Genomic DNA, 27314 nt, shown 5'->3' with positions numbered 1-27314 from the left:
TTCTGCTGCACTGCGGGTGATGTGAGATAATGAAAGTTTACACAGGTGAGCCCTTGGATTATTAACATCTTCTCATACAGGAACTCTCACAAGGATCCAAGCCACAAAGCAGAGAATATTTTTAGAATAATCTCACTTGTCTCACTATCAAATCTACTGTGTAAGCAACCCAATCACAAACGTTAACATCTAATTCACAATCACAATTCAAAGAGATGTGTCGGATGAGAGACATGGAAATACAGCAATGCACTTACTCAACATGTACTTGCCTACTTAAGGTCAGCTAAACACATTTCAATAACGACCTCTTAAAACATGCTCGTCTGCTTTACCTCTTTTGTCTGTCTTTACATTCACAAGGTGTTGCAAGGTAGAGCTAATTAAATGTAATGGCAATTTGACCTGCGCATTAATCAAAGAAAATGGTGTATGAGATCAGTGAAAGCTGCAGTTCATTCAGACGATTGAGGAATGTCCTCATCAGATTGTTAAAGGAGGAGTTAAACGAAAGAAGAATTCATTCATTTCAACTTTTTGGCTTCAATGTGTCACGATATTAAAGTTGACTTCACTGTATAAATGTCACAGAAGAACAACACTAACCACATCTAACCTCGCTTTCATTTTGTTTTTTTCTTAGCACCATTTTGATAAAAGCACACTGAGGATAACTAATATAAATAATGAATTATTAATAATATTTACTAGGTAATCAATGTGGTAATTCTTAAACTGAAAAGGCAATAAACTAAACATAAATGAATTGATCTTTTGGCCACACATTACACAGAATATTCACGACACCCGAGTAGAAACAGCAAATTGGCTTGATAGAGACATTTCTCCAGTTCCACTTTTAACTTCGGTTGTTAGTCTGTGCTCCCAAATTCTACCACATGCCAGGGACCAGAAGAGAAAAATACAACTTTTATTGAGATCAAAATAAAACTGTAAAACTCTCTCTCTCGCCTTCTCCCCGTTGTATTTCACCCTCAATCATGTCAGCTCACTGCAACAATATGTGGGGAGAGATGTTAAAAGACACGTGCACACAAACAAAGGAGCAGCCAGAATCTGTGTCGCTATGACAACTGTGCCAGGCCCCTGCAGCGGGGTATCAAATGGGATTCCTCTGCTCGTTATGTCAAAAGCTTGCTCTCACTTCTCTGGATTTCAGAAAGGGTCATTATTCTGTCCTATGCTCACGTGTGGGTGGTAACAGTCAGGGAAAATAGGAATAATGTGACAGTTGTGCATTACACACACTTGTACACATGCGTTCATGCAGACACATGTTTGAGACAAGAATGAAATTTCATGCCACACATTAACTCAACACTGTGGGTGATATTTGCTGTTGATGTTATTATTCTTCGAATCAGTTTCTTTTTTGTAAACAGAAATTATTATTTTTTTGTTTTTTGCTGCATCAAAAAATGGGCTCATTTAAGCAATACTATCAGACCTGACTGAGAGGGTGTTTATGTGTATACAGCTGCAGTGGGCCAGTGGTTGCTGTTGCTTTGTGAAGCTGTTTGCTTAGCTGCTAAGCTCAGGTGGGAGCATGATTAGGGGGAGGATTCTCACGAAGCGATGCGATATGCGATACATGGTCCACGACACAATAACATAGTGATACAATGATTAAGTGAAAACATATCAATATACTAAGTGGTGAATAGTTAAAAGTGCAGGATTTCTCTATTTATTCAAAATGCATTAAGTCTATGTATGGAACGGGGATGGGGCATCTCTTAACATAGCTTTCTCTGGCATTATCCGGCTGTAAACTTCTTCTTCTTCTCTCTTGGCCAGGTAAATTCAGCCCAAGTTTCATTTGCGCAGCGCTGCCTGGTGAGTTAATTAAAATATCAATATTTGCCCGGGACGTATCAATTACCATATTTGCACAAGGAAGGACGATGATATATATCACCAAATCGATATTTTGACCCGCCCCTTGTCATGACCTCGGCAGAGGTGGTAGAAAGCCAGATGACTCACAACTCAAAAACTATGTTCTGTTCCACAGCATGAAAAAAAGATGTGGGTGACATAACTGACAATTATCGACAATTAAATTTGTCAGCAACTAATTTTGTCACTGATATTTGTCGACAACCTCAACAAACTATTGCACCCCTACTGCACAGTTTAAAATGCAGCATACGTGCACACATGGTGGTATACCATAAAAGTGCATGGACATTATTTTATATATATATATATATATATATATACATATATATATATATATATATATATATATATATATATATATATATATATATATATATATACACACACATATTAGTTTATATATATATGTATATATATATACACATATGTATATATATATATATATATATATATATATATATATATATATACACACATACACATATATATTTATTATTGCCTGTTTTTATTGGAGCACGTTTGCACTATAGGGAAAGAGTTTATGTTTTATTTTCAATCTTCAGCTACTTTCCATCAAATAGAGAGTAAGACGCACACTTTTCTAGTCTCTCTCTGATCTTTTCTATGCATTACCCAGAGAAGCTGCATGCGTGAAACAGAATGTGACATAAAACTGACTTTACTCTGCTTATTCAAGATAACCGCCCAACACCAGCTGACACAGGCAAAATGCATATGCGACACCACAGCGGCATGAATATGTTAATTGATGTACAGTATTAGTCTTCCACACCAGTTTCCAATCAAACCCTTATATGTTCATCATTCACAGCACACAAATATACAAGAACCTTCCTTACAATTTCTACATGGGAAAAATGAGTTTCAGTCCTTAACTACGTTTTTTCTGTTTTGCATTCACGGTGAGGCGACTGGATTTATGCACATTTTGAATAAAAACAGAGCTTTTAAGAGCTGAAAATCTGACACATCACATTCCCATCCTCGTCATTCTCAAGTAAATGGTTGCTCTCTTGTTAGCTTATTCATGACACAGAAAAGCACTTTCAAGCCGAGAAGTGCTTCAGGAGCAACTCACACTCTCTTTGTGTGTGTGTGTGTGTGTTCCATGTATTCCTCATGTGGTGGGGACCTAAATCTGTTTACAAAGTCACATTGTGGGGACTTCTTTATCAGTACAAAAACCATGTTACATTTTAAGGTGGAGACATGTTTCTGTATGTATGCTTAGGATGAGGTTAGAGGTAGAATTAGGTTTAGGTTAAGTTTCTGTAAATTCTTAGGGTTAGGCAGTTGTGATGGATAAGGTTATGGTTAAGTGCCAGATAATTAATTGTGTCTCTCTCAATGTGATAGCAGTGGCGATTGCTCTGAGACAGCAAGGGAAGCTTGTCAAATATGAACTGTGTTGTATTTACATTCCAGTACTAAACGTACTAAACGTACTAAACTTAATACTAAACTTGTTGCTAGTTCACTCAGAATCAGCTGTATGAAAATCACGATGCTGGGCTTCTGTGTGATGATTGGAGGAACTGTCTGAAAGTTCTTGATTAACAGCGTTGCAGAAACATACACAACAGTCTTCTCTGCCTCAGTCCCGTGTGGATTTTACAAGGGAAGTCTTTAGACAGATAGCTCGTCATGTGTGTTATTTGGGGGCGACGGTAGCTCAGTGGTAGATAGTCGTCTTTCAACTCAAAGGTTGTGGGTTTGATTCCCCGCTCCACTAGTCTACATACTGATGTGTCCTTGGGCAAGACACTTAACCATGTATGTAAGTGTGTGTGAATGGCGAAACTGTAGTGTAATTCATAATACATGTTTCCTTGTTTTAGTTGTTTGTTTGCAGAATTTATGGATCAATAGCTTCCCCTGTTTTAAAGACCAGCAACTGCCACTGATGTACAAATATGTACAGTGTGTGTATGTGTGTGTGAGAGAGAGAGACAGAGAGAGAGAGAGGCAACACTGTGAATCCTTTAATCAAGACACATGGTCTTGCAATCAGTGTCTAGCAAGAGGTGGATAATTAAGTCTGGACCAGCTCAAATACACACACATGCACTTCACAAACCCAGAGAGTAATTCATACCCTGACACACACCTTACGGTGCACACTTAACACACATACAGTATATCGCTATAAAAAGAGAGTCACCACAGTCGGAATTCTAACAGAACCACTGACACTAAATACATGTCACACCAGAGGCAGGTAGAAAGATTTGTCTTCCAATCAGGAGCATTTGTGTGTGTGTGTGTGTGTGATTCTAAATTCCTGATACACTTGTATTTATGACTATAGCCCACTTGGCTTTGCTATAGTTAGCTGGACTGTGTCTCTGACCCTGTATCTTCTAGAAATGAAGACTGGGAGATTTCGTTTGGGAGAGAGAAGAGTGACTTGGGAGAAGTTAAAAGATATATCGACCCTAAATTGACTTACTAAATATTCAAAAGACTCGAACGCCAGCAGCAGTTGTAAAGTGTTATCAGTAATAAAATGCAAATTCAAACACAGCAAATTCATCAGACCCCAGTGCTGTGACTCAGGCTAACACCAAAATCTATTTTTTAAGTATGAAGTTTTAAAAGAGTCCTCAAGGGATTTTTTATCAGAGGTGCAACAGAGGAGCCAAGCTTCCACTGAAATTAGGGTTAAACAGTGGTTTAAAGTCCAAATGATTTGGACTCTGTGCCAATAAAACAACAGCTTTCACATTTGTACACATTTTTGCAAGTTTCAGAAACAATTTACCAGTTTATGAGCTGAAACTACTGCCAGCAACCAGGCAACGTAGCATAAATCTCTAATTAGTGATTGATGATGACACACGGTAAGTCTGCAAGTCCACAGATAGACTTTTAACACACACGAGATTATAAAGGATTGAAGAACACTGCATTTTGCCTTCTTTTTCTCTCTCTCTCTCCCTCACACACACGGGTGCCCACTGGAGTTTGATTGAACAGTGTAATTACCTGTAATTAGTGCTCCTTAAAATTGTTAAAGATCCCCCATGTCGTGTCAGGCTGCAGGTGTGTGTCTCTGACAGAGTATAACACACATACACAGACAAATAGACAGACACAGACACAACCTCACCAGGACTGTGACAGCTGTATCCTTAGCGCCTTTGTTTATAATTGTTGTTGACAGTGTTTCCATTTCTGCATCAAATCATTCATGACTTCTTTAAAACAGCATCCACAGATGGTTTCGCAGGACACCTGTGGCATGTTTGCATTTGATAAAATCTTCTTTTTTTTTCTAATTAATAGGCGTACTGTAGATAACGCCTCAGACATATTAGACACTAGATTCCTCTTCATCATCATTAATAATCATTACTTGTTATAATGCTAATCACAAGAGCAGATGAAAGCGCATGTTTAATGAGAAATAACCCTAACTCAAGACTTAAGAAAACAGATTTCCTATTAAACTGAGCAGCTGTAAAGCCTGCCCTGTCCTCTGGGGGCTTTTCAATATATGCCTGGTTTCACACTAAATGTTTGTCCATCTGCAATCCATAATCAGCCTGCTGTTTAATAAAAATATATAATACATGTCCTCGCTCCCCACCATGCATGTCGGGGTGTGGAGCAACCACAATGGCCATTGCGTGGTGCTAGAGAGAAATTAATCAATGCAGAAGGAGTCAGATGATGACGATGCCAAATCAGGATGGATACAATAGGACCCTTGAGTCTGCACCAGTCAGTGCCTGGGCCCTAAAACTCTGTGGTGGGTTGTACATTAACGTCATCATGAGTGTGCGTGCGTACGTGCAGGTGGAGAGGAGGGATGGGTTTCTTGAGCAGTGCTCTCAGAGAACACATCATTGTTTTGCACTTAGCTGTAGCTGTTTATGGTGCACAGATAAGTAGGTGCACCTCTCACTCACTTGGAAACCTGCCACTACAATCAGCATGACAATGGCAAATGTTGCTCATGTAGCTCTTTAGCAGATGTGGGTCTTTAATTGGCTCATGCTCATATCAGCAGTCATGTCAACACACACCTGGGTGGATGTGCTAATTTCATCTTCTACATATTTGTTTTGGCAACATGAAGTTTGGATGTGCACCGTTCAAGCAGCCACTGCTGAGTGTGAAAGCTGACTGAAGTGAAAGTCTAAAAAAAACTTTAAAAACCCACTTATTCCCACTCATTTCGGTGTAAAAGAGGTATAAAAACTAAAGCAAACAAACTTAAATACAAAAGTCAGATTTTAGTCAAACTAAGGCAATCATTTGGTTTTCTCATGTAAACACATTGAACTGCAGTATTGTTCCCAGAAAAACAATGACGAGAGATCCACTTTTGGACTGACAAACAGACCAGATTTGTGCTTACGATCCATCTCACCATCCATTCGGTTTGTTTCTCTGTGACATAAAGGTCAACAGGAAGCTGATTCAATGTGCACTAACTTAGATACAGCACCACCTACGGAGGTGGAGTCAGACATACACGGCCAATAAATCGTGTATTGCCTTTATACTCTGACTCTGACTGAAGTTGTCCGAAACTGTGCATGTAAACATACTGAGAGTAAACTAATAATTAAGGCTGGGATCAAAAAAGTGCATTCATGGAAACATGACCAATGTTTATAATGACACTCCAGGCTCAAGCAATCCAAAATCTCCATTTAATAACCAAGCACAAAAAAAAATAAATGTTGTAAAAAATACTTAATACTGAATAATGATGTGTTAGAATGATGTGTGTTTAGAAGTGTGCATGTGTGCACATGAACTTTGTGTAGATGGAAGTGACAAATGATCCTGTGCCTGTCATTTATCAAAGTAATGACTCTTATAAAGCACGCTCACTTGCACATCAGCATATGTAAATTAGCGAGAGAGGGAGTGAGGGAGACCGGGAGGGAGAGAGAGCAAAGCAGCATAGGTTTGTCTTAATCAGTGGAGTGGAATGATGATCCTCTCATGATTGTGGGGATTGATGCCCCATTCAGTCCGATTTAAAACATTATATAATATCAAAACTCTAACAGAACTTACCCTCATGTGCTGCTATAATAAATGTGATACAGAACTGAACTCCTTTGCTCGCAGGGATGAAAATGAATTAAAACTATACTATTGACTGATGAATTATTGAGGTTATAAAGATGAGGATGCAGTGAAAATTGATATAATGTAGTGAGTGTAGTTGGTGATCTTAAGCATTTAAAACAGCTACTAAAATCCCATTTCAAAAAACTTTATGAGCGTGGTTGCCAGATTTGACACAGCACTGAAAACGTTTCTTTTTTTGCAAACACATATATATATATTTATATATATAGTCTGCACCTTTGTTATCAGTGGAGTCAGTATTCCAATAATTTAACATGTTGCCTATAATGTTGTATAAATACATTTTCTAATCACATTTAAGTCACTGCATACAGCATCGTCTCACAAGTTTTAGTGTATCTGTTGTTAACCTTTAACTTGTAAAAGCTGACAGATGGTACAACAATCAAAAGATATACGAGTGTAATTACACTCACACCTCTGTGGACATACATGTGAGGAAACATGTGTATACACACATACAAACAGCGACAGGTATCAAAATACCTATGTGTTGCTGCAGATGTGTATGTATATATATATATAAGTAAGACATACAGTATATATACAATATGCTCATCAGCAACAGGTACTATAGGTGCGGACTATTCCTGGGTTTAGTTTCCCTAGAAACAGAATTCAGAGATGCACCCTTGATACTGCTCCAGTCACTCCAATTACCAAGCAGCAGGTATTCATTACTGAGTAAATGCAAACACATCTCACAGCTGGCTGCCTGAAGTCTTCCCAGCGTTTTCATCCACAGGAGTGAAACTCACAGGATTTCATTGTTTTCTTTCTCTTGGCTATGCTGACTTTCACACAGCTGCTTAGCAAGTACCCTTGTCAGTACCAGCCTCACAGGTGATTTACAGAGAAAAAATAAAAAAACAAAACATACTTGTAGAGTAAATTTTCTTTGAATAGAAGGATTACATGAAAACAATAAATAGATACCACTCTCATAATCTGTAGTTGCATACTATACTGTAGGTAATTAGCTTGGCATAAAGGTCTGGCATGAAAACAAAGAAATGGTCTATTCAGTGAAAAAAGAATCCTAATCATTAACTTGTGTTTTATTTTAAGATTTAGAGAAACCAAATTGTAGAAACACCACGCACTTCTGGTTGATATTTCGTAGGGGTGAGATATTTGGAGGAGTGTGCATTTTATTTATTTTGGCCCAGCATTTTATTTTATTTTCGTACAGCACAAGCTCAGCCAGTGAACTGAATTGTGTAGTCAAAGCTATAAAAGAAGCACTTTATTTTCTACTTGGCCTGATTACATGAATTGTATAATTAGCAGGGACAGCTGAGTGTCGCAGTTAAATAAAAGTAGTAAAAGGAAAAGTAAATCTAAAAACTTTAAAAGAAATATGACTCTTGGGTTATTGTGTCAAGGAATGTGTCATTGAATTTTGGTCTAAGGAGGAAAAGACAATCGCAATTATGAACACTATCAAATCGTAATACTTGCAGAATCAAAATACAAATAAAATTGGCACCCAGGTATTGTGATGTAATCAAATTGTGAAAAAAAACATAGTCTATATATATATATATATATATATATATATAGTCTGCTTACCTCAGTGACCATTTTTCTAACCCAAATGGGAGACAGTCTTAATAAATGACGGGGCCCATGACAAACAGAACAATCTTTGTGAAACAAATGCTGAAGCAAACTTGCAGTAATTAGTATTTACACACCGTTAAGTCCCAAATTAAATGTGTGGGTTCTTTACTCCTGTAGGATAAATAACCTAGACAGTCATTTAGTTTCATTTGTGGCGACACACCAATCACACAGATAATCGTTGCAATACTGGCAGCGACAGATCACATACTCACCCTAGAGCTTTTTCCAAGCGACTGCCCAAAGATCCAACCACCTCTCCGAGAGTACAGTGGGCCTGGCCCAGAAAATCCTGTACAGACAATGACAAAGAAGCGAGACGAGTTTATAAAAATCAACTTTTTGCGAGACGAGGGACAACACACCAACTAAACAAATGAAATTCAAACAATAAAACAAAAAGGGAGATAAAAATGCCCACAGCCATGAAGCCAGAAAATTGCCTTCCTCCCTGATCTCTATGGAGTGCAGCCCTGCAGACCTAAACCCTTGTCAAACACCTCTGCATTCCCCATTGACAGATAATCCTGGAAAGCCGATTGAGCTTTGCTCTCTTCAGCCCTCACACCTGCCCCGGTCTGCTCCCTTGCCACGTTCCTGGTAAATTAAACTGCCATCACATAAAAATATATATATATATGTATAAAAACCAGCTGATACTGACAGTAAGGCAGTAAGATGGAGATAAGCTCATACAAAAAATTAACATTGTTTTTGAGAAACAATTGTCTGTGAGCAAAAACAGAATTGGTAATCTGTTTATCTCGAGTAAATTATAAGCCTTCAAAATACAAAGTATGAAAAAGTAGCTAACATTTTGAGGCTATTATAGAAACGTGTTGTCTTCATCCCTCTTTCACCGGGGGGCACACTGTTGGGCACATTCTTCATATTATACTCCGTCTTTAATGTCTATTTTGAGCACCTCCAAGCAGCACTACCATAATGGATTCTCTTTGCTCTGTTGATTAGGCTCCTCTATTATTCTGTCTTTATATCCATCTATCTGGTCCACTTCTTGGCTGCCTGTCTTGCTTGTCCATCTTGACGCTGACGCACACACAGCGTCACAAGACTTTGCCCTAAACTGGATTGTTTTGACCATGGTGGGTGCTGAAATCACATTAGAAATAGTTTTTCTTTAAAAAATAATAGAAAAAGTCATGATATTGGCCCCTTTCTCTGATGAAGGGGCTGTGCCGTGAACTCACTTTATCTCCTAGCAACTGCAGCTGTTGCCAGCATGAGGTCCATTGGAACATTGGCTGTGTGCAACTAATGGCTAAATATATCACAGCATGGGCCAGATTTGCTGTGAAAAATCTACTGTCGATGTTGTGGATGTAGGTCCATTACGGTAATTTCACCCCCATAAAAAAAGCAAGCCCAGGTAACAATGGCTCTGGTTCTGCCGTAACAATTCAAGCTAAAATTGTCAGTAGCTGCGAATGTCACGTTATATGGTGTCATAGACTTTTTATGCTAAAAAAGGCTGAGATTTCTGTGGGAGAGATGGATTTCCTGTGCTGCAGTCCTTGACCTTGGTAAATAGAGAGAACTTGAACTGGAGAAGTAGAAAAACATTATATGGGCACAACTTTTGTTGATTTTTGCTGTTGATGGTGCTACTATTTGGTCGGTGTGAGCAGAAACAATGGGCTCTGTCAAGCAAAACTATCAGACGTGACCTGAGTATTTGTGTCAGTGATTCGTCTAGGGCTCGATCTTCCCCTGATCATCTTTCACATATTTTTAATCTTGTTTTCTGCACCTAATTCAAAACAAATGCTTCTTGTGTATAAGTGGTGTAACTCCTTGGCAATAAATTCTGATTCTGTTTGTAATTATCTAACTCCTTATGGTTGGTGTCAAGAGTTTACTCTTTCTTCAGGATCTCTTAGGGGTCCATATTTCTGACTAAAGCGTTTTTTTACATAATGTAACGCCGTTTTGCACTGTGACATTGGCTGCCAGGCTCTATACAGCAGCACAGGGGGCAGGTGGGGGGCAGGAAGCAATCATCTCCAACCTGTTTGCAGCTGGCTCACTTTAAAAGCGCAATGTTGTTGTCTCAACAGACAAATCATCTCATGTGTGCAGTGTGGGAATGTCGGCAGAAGTGAGCTGCAATAGTAGAAGAATTTTTAAAAAACTAGCTACTGTACATGTCGACAGTTTTATTTTGTTTCCATTTGCAACCAGTGTCACACTGTGCCTGTTGACAACAGGTCGGACAGTCTGGACAACAGTGTCAGCTTACTAGTCAGGCCTTTGGTGGCGGTAATTTAAATGGAAAATATTACTAGCATCCAAGTGATACCTGAAGCTTGTTATGCTGCATATGCTACAAAGTATGTTGAGAATTTCTTGCCTTACAGTAAGTTTAAAAGAAATCTACTATTAAGCACAATAAATATATTGTGACTGATAAATCTATCCTGAACGAATCACATGTGTCAAACGGTGTCTTGCACTGACTTCCCTTTTGGTATGCAGACAAAACGAATGAGACAGTCAAGTCTTCGATCAATTTGTTTTTGCTCATGTCCCTTTAGGGGCTGCGTAGGGTGTATGCAGGTTTTTGCTATATTACATAGCAAACATTAGGATTATGGCTGTTTACTCACTAACCTAATCTCAAATTCTTTTACTCAGCAACACCAGCTTTAACTTTTGTATTTCAGTCATTTCTTCACGCTAAGCCACTAATTAAAAACTGAATGTAGTGAAGCTCAGAGGAAAGAAAAATATTTAACAGTCCAAATACTTGTGATCTTGACTGCATATTACTTATTTTTTAACAGCAACACAACCTGACACCCCCAAAGTCATTCTTATTTTTGGTTTATCATTCACCTATAAAGCATTAGCAATAGATTTTGGAACAACAGACAATTTGTAGTTACAAAAGACAAACGCTTTATAAAAGCAGATACGATACAATAATATTCCAAATATACATCTGCACTTCTCTGATCAGCCTGACTTCTTCTGTTTTACCTCTTCCACATTCTCTCCATGTTTCTCCCTCTATATTCTACACTCGTTCTCACCCAGTTCCCAGATGTGCCTGGAGCCTCGAGCTCCAATGCTAAAACACCATCTAATGGATTGGGTCTTGGGCTTTCCCTCCTGAGTCCTGCACGGAAGCTGCTTAGATAGTGCACTGCCTCCAAACCAACATGCCTGTCTCCTCTTGTATGAGATTATTGATTTTAAAAGGGTGAGGCAAAGGGGATGAAAGATGGGGGAGGGAGAGAAATGAGAAAAGGGGAGGTGAAGGGAAAGTGAAAGAACAAGAGTATGACAGGAGAAATATGACACAATGCAAAAGTGACAGGAACAAGACAAGGAAAACAGATACGGGATGCACACGAGGAATATGATGTATCCATTTATTGTCTATATTAAAACTAAATAAAATAAAACTAACGTTCTTTATTGAACAATTCTTGTTCATCAAGGTCTCTGGGGCAAACAGAATTATCATTAATTAGTTCCAGTTAAAAATGACAAGCTGTCCCCTGCATTGCTGATGATGAATAACCTATGACAATTTGTATAATTCTTGGTGTTACAGACAATATCAATCCAGTAAAATATGACTGGATCTGCCTTAGGATAATCTCTACGAATTATATTAAACGTCCTCAGACACGACTGGAAAAAAAGAGAAACCCTCTAGTTCAAAAGAGCAAAAGTACTTCAGTGATATGTATGTATTACCGTGGGAATTAAACATCACAGCAGTATAAATACAGTCATTTTGTCTGAGCTCTGTAAACACATTTTTCGACTGACCCGTTACGTTGTGACAATTCTCTCGATAACCTCATGTCTTGATGGGTTTCTATTAGCCTGCTATTATTACTGAAAATCTAAAATATTGCATTTCAAGTGCAATGGAAGCAGTTCTGACGAATAAAATTGGACGTTAAGTTTCCATGCACAGTAAAGTCAAGCTACAGTTGTTGTTTTGACATTCCAGTATTACAAGAGAGAGATAGATGACATGTTAATTGCTTTTGCTACTTTGACAAAACCAGATTAGCTGTTTCCTCATTCCTCCGGTATTAGTGTAAGACACTAACTTAAACTCACTCATACTGAGCACACAGACATAAAAGACTGTGAACAACAAATGTGTCACTATTTCTTTAAATTATATACTAATGATCCTGCATGTGATAAAATGGAGACGTGAAAAATGGTTAAGTTCTTATGCTGATGAAGTACCCATTCAAATGTTTCAAAAACCGATATTCAACTCAACCACACAAGAGCTAAGCGGTTAAAAGGACTGATTGACCGTAAACCGGGAAAAAACCCAGCATTTTTTGCTCTAAAACAAAGTCAAGGAGAGTCTATGCAAGAGTACAAGCTACTTCTTCCTCTTTGAACTACAATTATCACAGCGCAGTAGGCAGGACAGCAATTATTTTTGCCGGAAAAGACGACGCTATTTCACTGTTGGTTCTAATTACGGTTGCGCTAATCACTGCTATCCTCAATGTAATAAAAGAAATCAGTGTTTATTCAGTTTCTAAATGAATTACAGGCCATTCCAGGAATGTGTTCTTACAGTGGATGATAAACACACTCAACGGAATAGCCAGATTACTGTTATGTGGCTAAAATGAGGCTAATGGGAGGTAATGATGAGGACAGTAATCATGCGGACACACAGCACATAACGAAATGTAAACACACATGCCTCAGTCTACACACACCTAATGACAACACTTTTTGGTACTCACGTGTTTTGACAGGTTGGCACTCTTGGAGTCAACATCATACCTACAGGAAAAAAAAGGCAGAGAGTGAGAGAGTCAGAGCGTTTGAAAGCAACGGTGGATGACGGCAGCTCAGCCAGCAACACAACAGGGATAAAAGACAGGGTAAATCAGTAATGGGGCCAAGCAGCTTGTTAGCGATGGTCTCACCAGAGGCTGGTTCACTTCCTAACATCACAGGCTCACAGGTATCCTCCATTAAAATGACACTAAATGGACTAATTGGCAGTCACACGTATCATTGTGGGAGCGAGATAAACAGAAACTGAAAATCATTGTGTGTTCTTAAGTAAATATATAAATAACTGTCCCTCCTTTGGATTTTCATCTCTGCTCATTAGTGTAAGTTCTAGTGGGCACTTGAGCTATTATTTGATGTGTGTTTGAAAACTACTCACACTTCCTATTCCTCTATTACACCTGAAGGCCTTGTAGACCGGCAATACTTGCAGAGAAAAAAGAAGTCCAAAAATGGCCCTTCAACGTAGAGGCTACTCTACAAAATGACAAGCAATCAGAAAAGTCATTCACTCAGCAATTTCAGGTCATTTCACAGCTCAGGTCATTTCACTCACCACTACAAATGTATTGCCATTTGCTTTTGGAAGAAATTTAGGGCAAACTCTGGTACATTGTGAATTATGTGCACCCAGTTTGCCTCTGCCAATGTATACGCAGCACATTTGGGTTATAAATATGAACTCCATCATCCAATTAACTTTTCATTCAAGACCCAAGAGCTTTACTATGATCCTTATGCAATATGAACTCCCATTGTGAAGTCACGACATTCACAATTTCACCAGCACCATGTCAATTTTTGAAACTGGAAATTCACAGACCTGCAACCAGGCTCCAATACTAGCTGTCACACTGTTGTCCACTCATATGTGCCATGCTTTGTCATTTCTTTTCTTCTAAATGGGAACATAATTTACTCAATTGACAATTGAAGAACCCAGTGATGGCCTGGCGACCTGGATGGATGGATGGATGGATGGATGGATGGGAGGAGGAGTTCAATTGAGTGATCAAGACCATAAACTATCTGTCTATGAGATTAATATATATTAGATACTGTAAAACCCCAAGCTACTTTGAAATTAAGTAATTGTGACATACTGTGGATTTGCAAGGAGGTCAGTGAAACAAGGTGCAGTTTTATAATTCATATCCTGAGTAAACACTGCAGCTTTTTCGAGCATGTGCTGGTACTTTTTCCTCACGTAAGACTCATCTTCATGGGCCTTAGGGAGGAAGCAGTCTTTAATCTTCCATCAAACTGTGCTTCCCTCTGCATTAGGTCTTACACATGAGATGAACTGGAAGCTTAGGCCACGAAGACACATGTACAAAACTCACATGCACATGTGAGCATTCTCTAAAGCGGAGCAAAAGTCTTCATAGACACAATGAATGAGGCATGTGGCAGCCACTGGGCTGTTTTGTTGCTCGGATGCTCAGTGTGATTCAGGAAAGCCACTCAAAAGACAGAAATCGTACATGGAGGCATGCGGCCAAATATATTATTCAGCTGCCTTGACAAATGAGAGGGTATGGACTCAAAAAGGACCACTCATCAGTCTTTAATGAAGTTTGACAGATTGAAGACAAACATAACACACATGTCCTAGGTATGGCAATGTCACAGCACGGCTATACTTTTATTATATTTTATATACCCCTTTTATATACCCCTCCATTTCAGGTACAGAATTCAACACTTAACAGATTTAATATGCATGTAACCAAGGTAAGTCAGTTGTATTATGTGTTAATGTCATTGTTTGTAAGTTACTGCCTAGCCAGATTTTTTTTTTTAACCCTAACCCTAACCTCACTCCTTCCGTGAGCCCTAACCCTAACCTCACTTGCACTTGAGTTAAAAATATGGGTCATATTTGGAGGCTAACTATTAGTGGTTTGAGTTGGAGGACAGGCTGGACATATTTCTAGATCTCTGTAGATTTAAAGTGCACAGTGAAGTCAAATGGCTTGAGACTGGTGCAGTGTATAATGGCGTAATTCCACCGGATCTACTCGCCTCGCTTTGGCACGGCACAGGTTGCATCTTAGCAGACGCTTTTATCCAAAGCGACTTACAATGGAATCAAGTACAATTAGCCAGGGGTGGAATCGAACTTGCGCCCATGATGTCTTTGGTACACAAGGTAGGGTCTTAACCACTGAGCCACTCCACCCCACACAAAAACGGGTGACTAGTGACTTTACACCAGACTCCTGTTAATTGTTGGAGATTAACCCACGTTTTTAGGATTGTTAAGTAGTTTTAACTTATCTACAGTTCGGCACTGTTCGGCTTGATTTCAGTCAGACATCTCCGGGGTACAAACAACTTCTCCGCAGACTACAGCGGCAGGGTCTGTGATGCCACTCACGATCACGATACACCAGACTCCTCTGTTAAATATAGAGATTTCACTGGTAGTTGTTGGAGATTAACCCACGTTATTAGGATAAATAAGTAGTTTTAACTGGTCTAACTGGTGGAAACGCTACTTAAACTGTGCCGTGGCGTGGCAAGACGAGGCGAGTAGAGCCAGTGGAAATACGTCATAAGCCTCCTGCCACCATGGTCATGCATGACAAACAGAGTCACATGCCATCTGGAGCTTTACACATGGGCAAAAACTGAGACCTTGTGATTGACTATTATTGCGACTGAACTATCAGCATTAAAACACTTACTTTTAGTTTCGGTGTTACTTCACCACTCTAATTAAATTAAGCATACAACTTAAGCAGACTTTCCTGTGGATGCCCACTTTACCTGAATGGTCACATGTTTTAGGCATGTTAGAATAGAATAGACAAAGATTACATTACAGTCATCGAAGTGATTTTTGTGAATGAAAAGCGCCATAGTATGGATGTATAGATGCATTGTATGTGTGCTCTGTAGACAGGTTTACACATATACACACACACAAACACGCGCCCATAAAGAGTCCACTGCAATGAAATGTGACACTGCTGACAAGATTATATGGTCGAAAAAACACTCAAGTAGTTGTTAATGGTCACCACACAGCAACAAACCCACAACACTGTCACCAATGCCTCACTAAGTCTTGGCAATGCACAAACAAGGTCTTGCATGTCCATGTGAGCCACACTTCTCTGTAGAGATGACAAACTCAAACACGTACATCTATGCTCACATTAGACACAAGGCTGTCTACTTATTTCCTGACACATGACTACAATACTATGTTTTTCCTATGAAAATGAGAATATTGTCACGTACAGGCAGTCTAGTGCCAAAATAATGCATGAAAAAATAGTAATAAGCCTTATACCATGTGTATATGCAGTACAGTACAAGAAGGTCTGAACTATGATAGTTGCAATAAAACTTGGATCTGTACATCCAGTTGGTTTTAACTTAATGACTCATTTAGAGAGAGCCATTAGATGAATTAGATGAACTGCCAGTCGCACATATCGGCAGTAAAAAAATATACTGGAACTCTACCAATATTGCTTTTAAAGTTATAATGGAGATGCTAGAGCATAGAAACAAATGAAGACATCTCACTCAAAAACTGCCTGGTAGTGCCAATGTCAAATACTTAAGCTGGTTTCACACTGTGTGCAGTGCAGATTTGCTGCGTCTCACATGTGTCTGTCTCCTGCTGTGGACCATCTGCAATGTTTTATGTTGGGTTTGCCTTTATAAACCATGAAAGCATACTTTTCAATTCCCTAAATACTCCTCCGTACTCTAACAGATCGCCAAGACTCTTAAGTTTCACAATAAAGGTTTGTTTGGTTTTTTTTTAAAAAAAGAAAAATGAAGGACATGCTTGTGACAAATATACTGCCTACTTTGAAGCAAACAAACAAAAGCTACACATTTTAAGCTTAACAACTAAACAATTATGAACTTTAATAATGACCGTATTGCATTTACATTGTTTGACTTTTACATTTACTGTATGACATTCTTCAGTTTTTCAGAAAAGCTAACTCATATTTTGGAATTAATAATGGTAAAGTTCCTTAAGGAGGCCTCAAACACTGAGTAAATGTAAGATCAACTCTGTCTCCTCAAACGCCATTCGACCTTTACAAAGTCTTGAGCCAGAGCGAGTTCCAGTCTCAGCAAATATTAATATTGCAATGGCACACACACACACACACACACACAGGTGTACATATGACTTACAAGTCAAATCGTAGGTTCTGTCGCTCTTCAAAGAAGTAGTCCAAAATGAATTTTCGCACAAAGTCTGGGTTTAATGTGTTGTCAATCACCTCTGTTCTCCCAAACTACACAGAGAAATAAGAAAAAATGGAAATAAGAAAACATTTAAAGAGAAACAGTGATTTTGTCCATTCCATACCTGGCATAATATGTAACATCTATATCAAGTTCCATCTATGCTAGATAAGTGTTTCAAAGTCATCACATTCATTTACAGGTGAATTTTAAAAGCCTCGATCTGTGATGTGATTTACACTCGTTTACATACAGATGATTATATATCCAGCTTCAAAATAATAAATGCAGAGCAGCTGAAGTATCAAGTCAATGGGGGTCAGGTACGTCCCAGTTTGGCATTTAACTCTGCATGTTAATAATGCATGCAGATGATGGGCTACTCAGAACTATGAATAACTGGGAATAATTGCGGCTGAAAGATTTGCCCCCTCATTCATGAATATTCCTTACTGTGAATCACACAGCAGCACAAAAATATGTGCACTTGGACAGAAGTTGCAGTGATTGGCTGTAAAGGGGTTTCTTGTCATAGTCAGCCCAGAATGGATCAGTTTAAAAATTTAGAAAATGATCACCTTTTTATCTTATTTGAATAAATATAAATATTAAATATTACATATTTGCTCAGCTTCATTAGGATGTATAATATCAAATGTCATCAACAAAAAGTATTTAAGCCTTACATCAGTCAAATTCCACAACGCAAACGAACATTAACTGTAATCTGATTATTTTAGCCATGTTAGCGTCATCGCTTGTCTTGGGAATGCTGGAATGCTGCCGTTGATCCAGAAAAAACAATCTCGACAACAATGGTTTTCAGGGAGTAAATCCCAGTGTTTTTGTTCAGCCTTCATGAATTGTACATTATGCATTGTATCCATTATTATATATTACATATAAATATATATGTAAACTAAATAATTATAAATAGGAATGTCCAAATCAGCTACTACTCAGGTGACTTTAGGTGTGAAGTTGTGATTTTAAGCAACTACTGCCTTAAGTCAAGTCAGCCATGTAAAGTGGGACAGGCAAAGCGACATTTAATGTGCAGCCACTTCATGCAACTATTCTGACTCTATATCTGTACCTATAGCCACTCCTGAGCCGTTTACATCATATAACTGTCACATCTTTAAGACAAATATCCTTTCTTTGTTTGTTGATGAGGCATTGTGAGAGGTGAAGCCATGGGGGACAACTGAGCAGTATGTGGAGAGTTAATTCAATCTGTTTCTAAGCGCAAGCAACCAGATGTCTGTAGATAATCAGGCTGGTGTCTTGTTGTTGACAACACAAACATGTGCATATGAATCTGTGCAGTGAGGACAGACTTTTCTCTTTTGATTTGAAACTGATAATGAAATTGGATACGGTCTATGTGATTGTTTTTTGGTTTTTCAGCACTTTGCAAACAGGACATCTGTTTATTTAAAAACATCAACTACCTACAAGTTTTAAAACAATCTAATTTTCCAATTCCTGCCAAAATGTCCCGACCCTATCTTGAGTATAAATGAATATACCAGAAAACGCACATGCATCTTCGGGGTCAAACACACTCACCTCTCTCCACTCCTTGTTGCCCATGCCTTGTGTGTAGAGAACACAAACTGTGAAGAACAGAAGCATATAATATTAATAATGTTTGGTAACTATGGAGAAGGTGAAATGTCAATGTATCACATGGATCCATTAGACAAACACTATGTAGTAAATCAATTTGAAATCAGAAAACAACATCAAAGCATCTAAGTGTTACTTCCAAAGTTCAAAAATACAGTTTATACTGTATATCATGTTTCCTGCTATTATATACAATTTCCCATAACAAGAAGATTATCTTGAAGCTAAATTACTGAGCTTACTTACTTACTTTGATGTTGTTTTCAGATAAGTGAGAGAAGGATATATTAACAGACATTTATTTTTAAGAAACAGAGTTAATCATTTCAAGAACCAGTGATATGAAGCAGAGAGTCCTCTTGGATCACTACTTTTTTGTTTGTTTTTACCTCAGAGTAGCACAACTTCACATGTCCTACTATCTTATATACTTTTAATTTTTTTTCTTCTTCTTCTTGTTCTTTCCTCTGTCAGGCCATTTTATATCAGTGGACTGAAGTGGCCATGCTCAGCATAATCACAAGTGCTACACAGCATAAAAGCACGTCTTCATGTACAGTGTGACTGCAGCCTGAGCTTCCTGCAGCTTCTTCTCCTCCAAATCATTGTCATCAAGTTCATCACTGTCAACATGAGTCACTTTTGATCCCACTGCAAATGTGCTGATGCACTACGTTTTACCAAGACAGTGAGTGAGTGAGTGAGTGAGTGAGTGAGTGGGAGACAAAAGGAGTAAATCAGTATACAAGAGGTCATCATCATTCCAAATTCAGACAGAGCTCATGATGACGAACGCCTTTTTCTTTTTTAAACCATTATCTTTCCCATTACATTCACTTTTTACACTTCCTATAACACACACCTACCCACAGACATGAAGCATACACAAAAACGATCATAAGCCGCCCTTGTGAGTGGACAGTCATGACACAAAAGTGTCTAGGTGGGGAGTATTTTGGTTTGTACGTCATAGATGGCAATGTCACAACATCTGCTTGTTGTTGAAAATATCGAAATATCCTTTAAGAAATAGTGTGTCACACACATACTGTAGAGAGAATTTTTTTGTCGTATAGCAAAATCTTGCAGGTAAAACGTTATAGAAATATAGATATAAGAATATAGATAATATATATAGAAATAGCACCAGCTTGCTCATGTTGAATTGTTTTTTCTATGTGCCAAATGGAAGAAATCATTCAGCAAAAGTAGTAGTTATTTAATTAGTCTGCTGGTTTGTGAAAGTAGTGTGGTTACTAGATGTGGCCTTATCGTGGGTTTGCATGAAAAAAGTCAAAGTCAATTCAAAGACGTAAATACAATGAATTTCATTGTCTGAACAACATAGTCATTAAACATTTTAAAGAAGGAAAATCTACTTTACTTTTCATGATATGTGATATGACAGACAAATTGTGGTGCTGAACTAATCTGCTCAAAGGGGAACCTGTGCAGCAGAAATATTTACACAGCTGCAGGAGGAAAAATGACTTTGCTTTGCATGATGTTTCCTTTATATCGAGGCTAATCGATGTTAAATCTCACTATGGATGAGCCTAATTCCCTCTGGTGTACAAAAGAGTGGAATTGCTCTTCTCTGATTCTTAGAGAGAAAGTAAAAAAGCACTTTTCCCAGAATGTCAATGCATGGCTTTAGCATGCAGCCATGACACTAACAGTATTATTATAATGATTTCACCAGTGAGGGGAGGAGGACAACCAACCATTTCATCAATCTATGGGGAAAAGCTTGCTCATCGGCCTCACATGTATTAGTCAGACCTACCTTTAGGCAAGCTTTCACACTGAGAAAAAGCCAAAACACTTAAACACTTAAAGAGTGACTCACGAATAACAAATGTATGCCATGAAAGAAAGATCCTCCTTCAGTCATTAATTAATTTCTCACTTCTTTACACTCTGTAAATACCTCCTTTTTCTACCTTTACTTACTCCTTTCTTCCCTAGACCCTTAATTGACTCATATTTTATTTTGTGGCCTTTGCCTTCCTTCCTCCTTATGCTTCGTCCATTACCATCGTCCCCAGTGTGAGGCTTAGAAGTGATTAGGAGCCAAGATCTTGTATTCTCCCAATTAACAATCACAAACTGACACACACTTGTTCTCAAGGGGGATCTTACTTGGGTCTGATTTGGAGAAGGTGTCCCTGTCCAGCAGGTTTCTGTGGAGACACAAAGGGAGACAGTAATTAGAGAGACGGCTCCCTCATATGCATGAGTCAGTACCCCCATGCTCTGTTTACAGTATTACTGTGGTGTGAAAAAGCAACTGAACATACTGGACTGACCACAGCCATGATACTGAGGTTTATGGACTGCTTGAATATGTGAAACTTATATGGGTGATATACAATTATCTCACAATATTCCAGGTACAATTGTGACATTAACGGCGTCATTCAAACAGAATTTCAAAATAGAAAGTACTTTTTGAAGTGGTTAAAGCATGACGGGTGTTTGTGGAACAAAGCCAGTACATTTAATTACAACAGCCATCTACAGTACATTTATATAAATTTTTTTATATTTATTTATTTTTCAGATGTCATCACAAACAAAGAAATGTGAATGAACCATTTTATTTTCAACTTGACCATGAACCTTATAACAATTAGGCAATCCGGAACACAAGACATTGGATATGCTGACTCTGCAATCCCTGAAAAAAAATTGGGCAACGTTGACCAAGCCGTTGCACCCCTGTGTCTGTCCTGTCACATGTCATGTATAATGACCAATGCAGCTGATGAAGGTAGTAATTTCCTCTTGGTGAGCCTTTGATCTGGGTTGCCATGGCTACTGAGAATTGAATTGCATATGCCTTTGATCTGTGCAAGACAGATAGCAATGCCTTTGATCTGTGCAAGACAGATAGCACAGTGTGTGACAGAATGGTTGGCCTCAGCAGGGACAATTAACCTTACAATCTTCTCCTGAAATGGCTATTTTATTCTAACATCCATATACAGTGCAGGTTTCTGATGTAAACCCTACATTTGGATGTCAAAGTCTTCACAGAAATGATTTTCCAGCCAAAATCAGTCCAACCCAAACTTCTCTTCTCAATTTGGAACATCAACATATGCTATGGAACCAGCATCCTTGGAAACTCAAGTTGTACGATCTAAACGACCGGACAAAGGATGCCATCTCCCAGAATATTTGGCCAGCTTTCATGTTGATCTTCGCTCCCAACTATTTTCAACTGCAGCCTCTGGTTCCCCAGGACAACACAGTGGCCACACCAGTGCTAATTCAGAGAAAAGGTCCTTGTGCTCCTGGTCAAGTGCAGGCCATGCTTTCACTGGTGTTCATGGTGCCTTGTTAGAAGAGAAGGTTAAGCAGGTGGAGCCTACAGCACTAAAACAGCAAATAGAGAAGTCCACACCTAGCATGGAGTGTGCGAGACTCAATGCTAAGGACAGGAAAGACAAACACCTACAACATGAGGCCCAACAAGCACGTAAAGCTATGTCTAAGCAGCTGCATGGACGACGACGACTCCAGAAGAAGGAAAATGATGTCCTAGTTGCTCAGCTAGTCTCCTCCTTCCTGGAGAAACAAGACGGCAAGTCATTTGACAGTGCATCTGAAGCTGTTGCTGGATTTAAACCCTCATCAATGAACACAGGGTCCTGTGTTCCCACCGAACAATGGCGCTGTACCCCACAACAACTCAAAACAGCTACAGTTCCTGTTGTTATAGCCGCAGCATTACAGCCTGCAGCAGTTATTGTCAAGCAGACACCAGCTGCAGGCAACATAGACATGGATCAACCTGGTTCCAGCTCTGGTACCACTGCTGCCGCAACCTTAGGGCAACCGCCAATACCATCTACTACAGCTCCTACAACCAGTCCGTTAGTAGACACCAATGTTCCGCCAGGGTCTCCAGGGGTTTTTAGAATTATACCTGATGAAGCACTAGCACTGCTGCAAAACCAACCTATTGCAGATAACCTGGTTGAACCAAGGTTTGGTGATGTGCTTGCTAACCTCAAAATCTTCCTGTGTTGAAAATGGCTTTCATTTTGCATTTAAACTTAAAGTAGCCTAACATAAAGTAGAATTTGCTCTTGGGGTACCCCGACAGTTGGTAATTAGTATTGTTTGTTACAACTATTGAGAAAATATATGTCACATCTGTACTGTAAACTCTAAAGCAACATTTCTAATGTATTTACACACAAAGAAATAAAAATAAATGATAAGTAACAAGGGTTTCTGTATTGTTTCTTCTACAAAAAAAAAAGACTAACTAGCAAACAAACACTAAGACCATTATGTCAGTAAAAAAGCTCAGTCTCTCTGTACTGCAAATCTTAACCTGAAAAGCTTAAATACTTCAACTTCACTCTGTTTAATTGTGTGCCCTCCTCTGTCACACATCAACTGTCTGAGAAATGTGTGTATATGTGTGATAACTTTGGTCTCAATTCATATTCTGACTCTTTATTACTTCAAGGAATTGAAATTTTTACAAGCTCTCATCTCATGCTTGAAAACACTGGGTCTGAGCTCCTCTTCTTTTGTGACTTGTTAAACATTGTCCATGGTTCTCAGTCTTTGCAAACACTAAGCTTCATGCAAGACGTAAATTAACAAAATTGTGAAGAACTGTTATCCAAAAAAGAGAAAGGAAGAAGTTCGAGAAAATTAACTGGGCTGATATGAAAGTGGCATTTGACCTTATGGTGAATTCTGACTTAAATAATAAGGTGAATATTTGTGATGAAGGAGAGGAGACCATAGGAGAGGGGAGAGAGAGGTCATAAACCAGTGACGTTGAACATTTCTAGTGCATAAAAGCCACAATAAGAATTTAAATCTACTCTTCAATCCACTTTCCTTCACACACTAACTGTGCCCCGGTTACAAGAAAGCCCACAGACTGTGGGTAATGCGTTCAGATATCCTTTCAATCCCAGGGATTGTTATAGATTTTGAAAGGCTGTCAAACAAATCCCTGAGACCATCAGCGCTGCTTTCTCAGTTGTCTGCACCCCTCTCTTTCTTCCGTCTCATTTACTTGTGCGAATGTGCAAGCTCATCAACACTAACCTTTAGAATTCCTCTATTATATTTGTTCTCAAAGTAAAAACACCATTGCTGTCTGCAGTCTTTTTCACTCTGTTGAAACTTGAGACAGGTGAAGCTGTAGAAGATTAAAAGAAAATGCTGGTTAAAGCAACATTAAGTTTTTGAAATTTATTTTAATGAAGAAATCTAATAGGGAAAATATTGATGTCTACTACTGCAATTGGTGTGTATTATTCTATTCTTAACCTTAATTATTTACTAATTCTTTGTCTGATTACCTGTTAAGACAATAAAAAACATGTAAATTGGGTCCTACAAGAGCAGAGGGTTCAAGAAGGAATAAGCTGTTAACTTAAGTCTGTTAGCTCCAATAACTTTGCTACTCTCTCCACTAACAGCTGAGTCTGCAGATCTGTTCCTTATTTTGCCATCTATGGTACAGAACCAAAAATACTTCCAGATGCCTCTTTTCAGTTGCTTTGGTGTCATTACCATCTGCTCAGTATGACACTTAAGCTTGTTTGTGTCCTTGTTTGTCACAGCAAACAACATACCGTCACATCCATCTTCTAATGAGCAAAGAAGGCATTGATACAGGACACGCTCAGCGCCCTTTGCTGAACAACTTGGTAATTTCCTAATGCATTTGTAGGTTGTATATTCTAAACTCAAAAGGGTTTTTAAAGTTTTCTGATTAGTAGATTAACAGTTTCAATAATCAGTGACTAGAAGACAATCAAAAAAGTTCCCAGAATTATAAACAAAACATTATTATGGATACCAACTGCTGTAAAACAGCAACAACATACTTCTATTAACATGTTGTTTTGTCTAATGAGTCCAAAACCAATATATTTAGATCACAAAAAGACCAAACCGAGCAAATCCCCCAACCAAAGGAACTGCAATCGGAAAAGAATCAATCACAATAAAACATTTTTAAAAGCAGCTTGTTTTTTGTTGATCTATAAGCAACTTGACCAGTGGGGCAGCTAACTCCTGTTTGACTTATGTCAAACTAAGGTACTATTGTTTGACTATTGACTACCAAGCCATTTTTTTATGGCTTATTATAAAACTTGGAAAAACAAATATCCATCACTACCATATACCTTTAGGCTACGACAATTATTTCAGAATAGTAAAGATACAGCTACATTAAAGCAAATAACACATCTATTCTAAGCATTCCCCAGCTATGGAATAATATGTTTAATTTATATTTGTATGTAATGTTACATTACATACTTTCATGACTTCCATCCATAAACCTGAAACCATGAAATACAGTATATACTGTATGGTAAAAAAAGTCCTACAATAATGTGACAGCATTTCACAGAGTCAAGAGTCATTTTCCTACAATCTTTCACCCTTTAAGAGAGGATTTCAGGATCCACAGTGACTGGCTGCTGCTTAAAGCACATCACACATGGTGGTACTCCACATGAGCTCCTGGGCTCCCCTGTGCACATGGGTTTTTGTGTGCGTGTGCATGTGTTTTCAGGATTTCCACTTCAGAGGATAATGTGAATGAGTCATGGCTCTCGCTCCTTTTCTTCTATTTATCCAGAGGCAGGCAGCTGAAAGCTAAATACTGCCACCAAAGTCACGGAGAAGTCTGCAGGAAGAAAAGTACCAGGCTAAAACAGCAGTAGTATTTTTAGCTGTGAGTTTCCCTTAAAGCATTAAAAGGATGTATAACACATTTTTGGTAAGGAGTTTAGATGTCTTTATATAAATAGAAAAATCAATAAGCTGATCAAACTACATGAAGAGGCAATAGAATCCTACTTGTGCTGATGGAGAGAGCTTCTCATCACTGAACAGATTGATTTCTTTAAAAGATTTGTCTTTCAGCCTTGGAACTTGTTCTCTTGTCTTCCCTCGCATTTCTACTGTCTCCCTTCCTCTGATGCATACTTGTTTATGCACACAAGAACCACTCCTCAGTGCACCTTCCCTCTCTGATTCATTTACTGATTAATCACTTCATGATAGTTATCCTCTTCCTCTCCTCTAATGTGCTACCACGCCTCAATAAAGCCCACTCCAGATAATTAAGCCTAACCCAAAGTAATCCACTCAGCCTCAACTGGATTAATTATCGTTTTAAAAAAAACCCATGCAAAAGTGTGCATGTTCGTTAATGCGACATTTTCAACGAAGGAATGATTCACAAATAAACACACCTAGGGCAATGTGTGAGTGAAATTCCATATCCAAAATACTATGTCACTATCAAAGAGCACATTACATCAGCTTTCATCTACCATGCTTTTAAGGCTATTAGTGCAAAGGAGCAGAGCAACGCGGAAAGCTCCATTATAAACACTTATCAATCAACACAGTCAAAACTTGGCACCACACTGAGGGCGTGGTTAAATCCTCGATTCCACCTTTGAGGTTGAGACTTGAGACTTACAATCAAGATCGTGACACCCCTATCAGATATGCTTACAAATCTGATTTGGGCTGCAGTCTAAACAAAGCCAAAGTAAGCACACATCTCACCTGTTAGCTTAGCTGTTAGCTCCGCCCAAGAGAAGCAATAGAAGAGGCCTAATGGACGAGCAGTGCAAAGGCTGTTCATCCTATGTGTCAATATGTGCGGGCGGGCACAGGGTATTCAAATCTCTTTGGAGGAATAGCATGTCATGGAATATTTGTTCAAATTTGATATTTGAGAAAAGCGACAGCACTAACGCACAAACACTCAAACACACACCAGCAGGACTCTTCACCAACATCACAGACACACATCATCAGGATGATAGCACAGTTCAAGATCTCAGTCTAATGTTTAACCATGCTTCCTTCCCCCTTGGGGCAACCAACATCTACATATCACTACGTACACATGACTCATATCCTCTGACAGCTGTCAGTCACATCTACAGGAAGAG

The 27314-nt window shown here is 38.7% G+C and overlaps 1 protein-coding gene across 1 annotated transcript in view; it reads right to left on the bottom strand.

The window, feature by feature from the left end:
• Positions 1 to 27314, bottom strand: part of LOC122766660 (copine-8) — a 76144-nt gene that overhangs the window by 31850 nt on the left and 16980 nt on the right. Inside the window, exons 2-6 of the mRNA XM_044021699.1 lie at positions 21490 to 21530; positions 19288 to 19334; positions 17662 to 17765; positions 13437 to 13476; positions 8895 to 8971 (exon numbers count right to left, since the gene is read on the bottom strand). Coding sequence (XP_043877634.1) covers positions 8895 to 8971; positions 13437 to 13476; positions 17662 to 17765; positions 19288 to 19334; positions 21490 to 21530 — 309 coding nt within the window. The remainder of the gene's footprint in view (positions 1 to 8894; positions 8972 to 13436; positions 13477 to 17661; positions 17766 to 19287; positions 19335 to 21489; positions 21531 to 27314) is intronic.

Source organism: Solea senegalensis, linkage group LG3 (genome assembly GCF_019176455.1).
Source record: "Solea senegalensis isolate Sse05_10M linkage group LG3, IFAPA_SoseM_1, whole genome shotgun sequence".
NCBI classification, from domain to species: domain Eukaryota; kingdom Metazoa; phylum Chordata; class Actinopteri; order Pleuronectiformes; family Soleidae; genus Solea; species Solea senegalensis.
The sequence above is the reverse complement of the archived record's forward strand: the minus strand, read 5'-3'. Positions and strand labels throughout refer to the sequence as shown.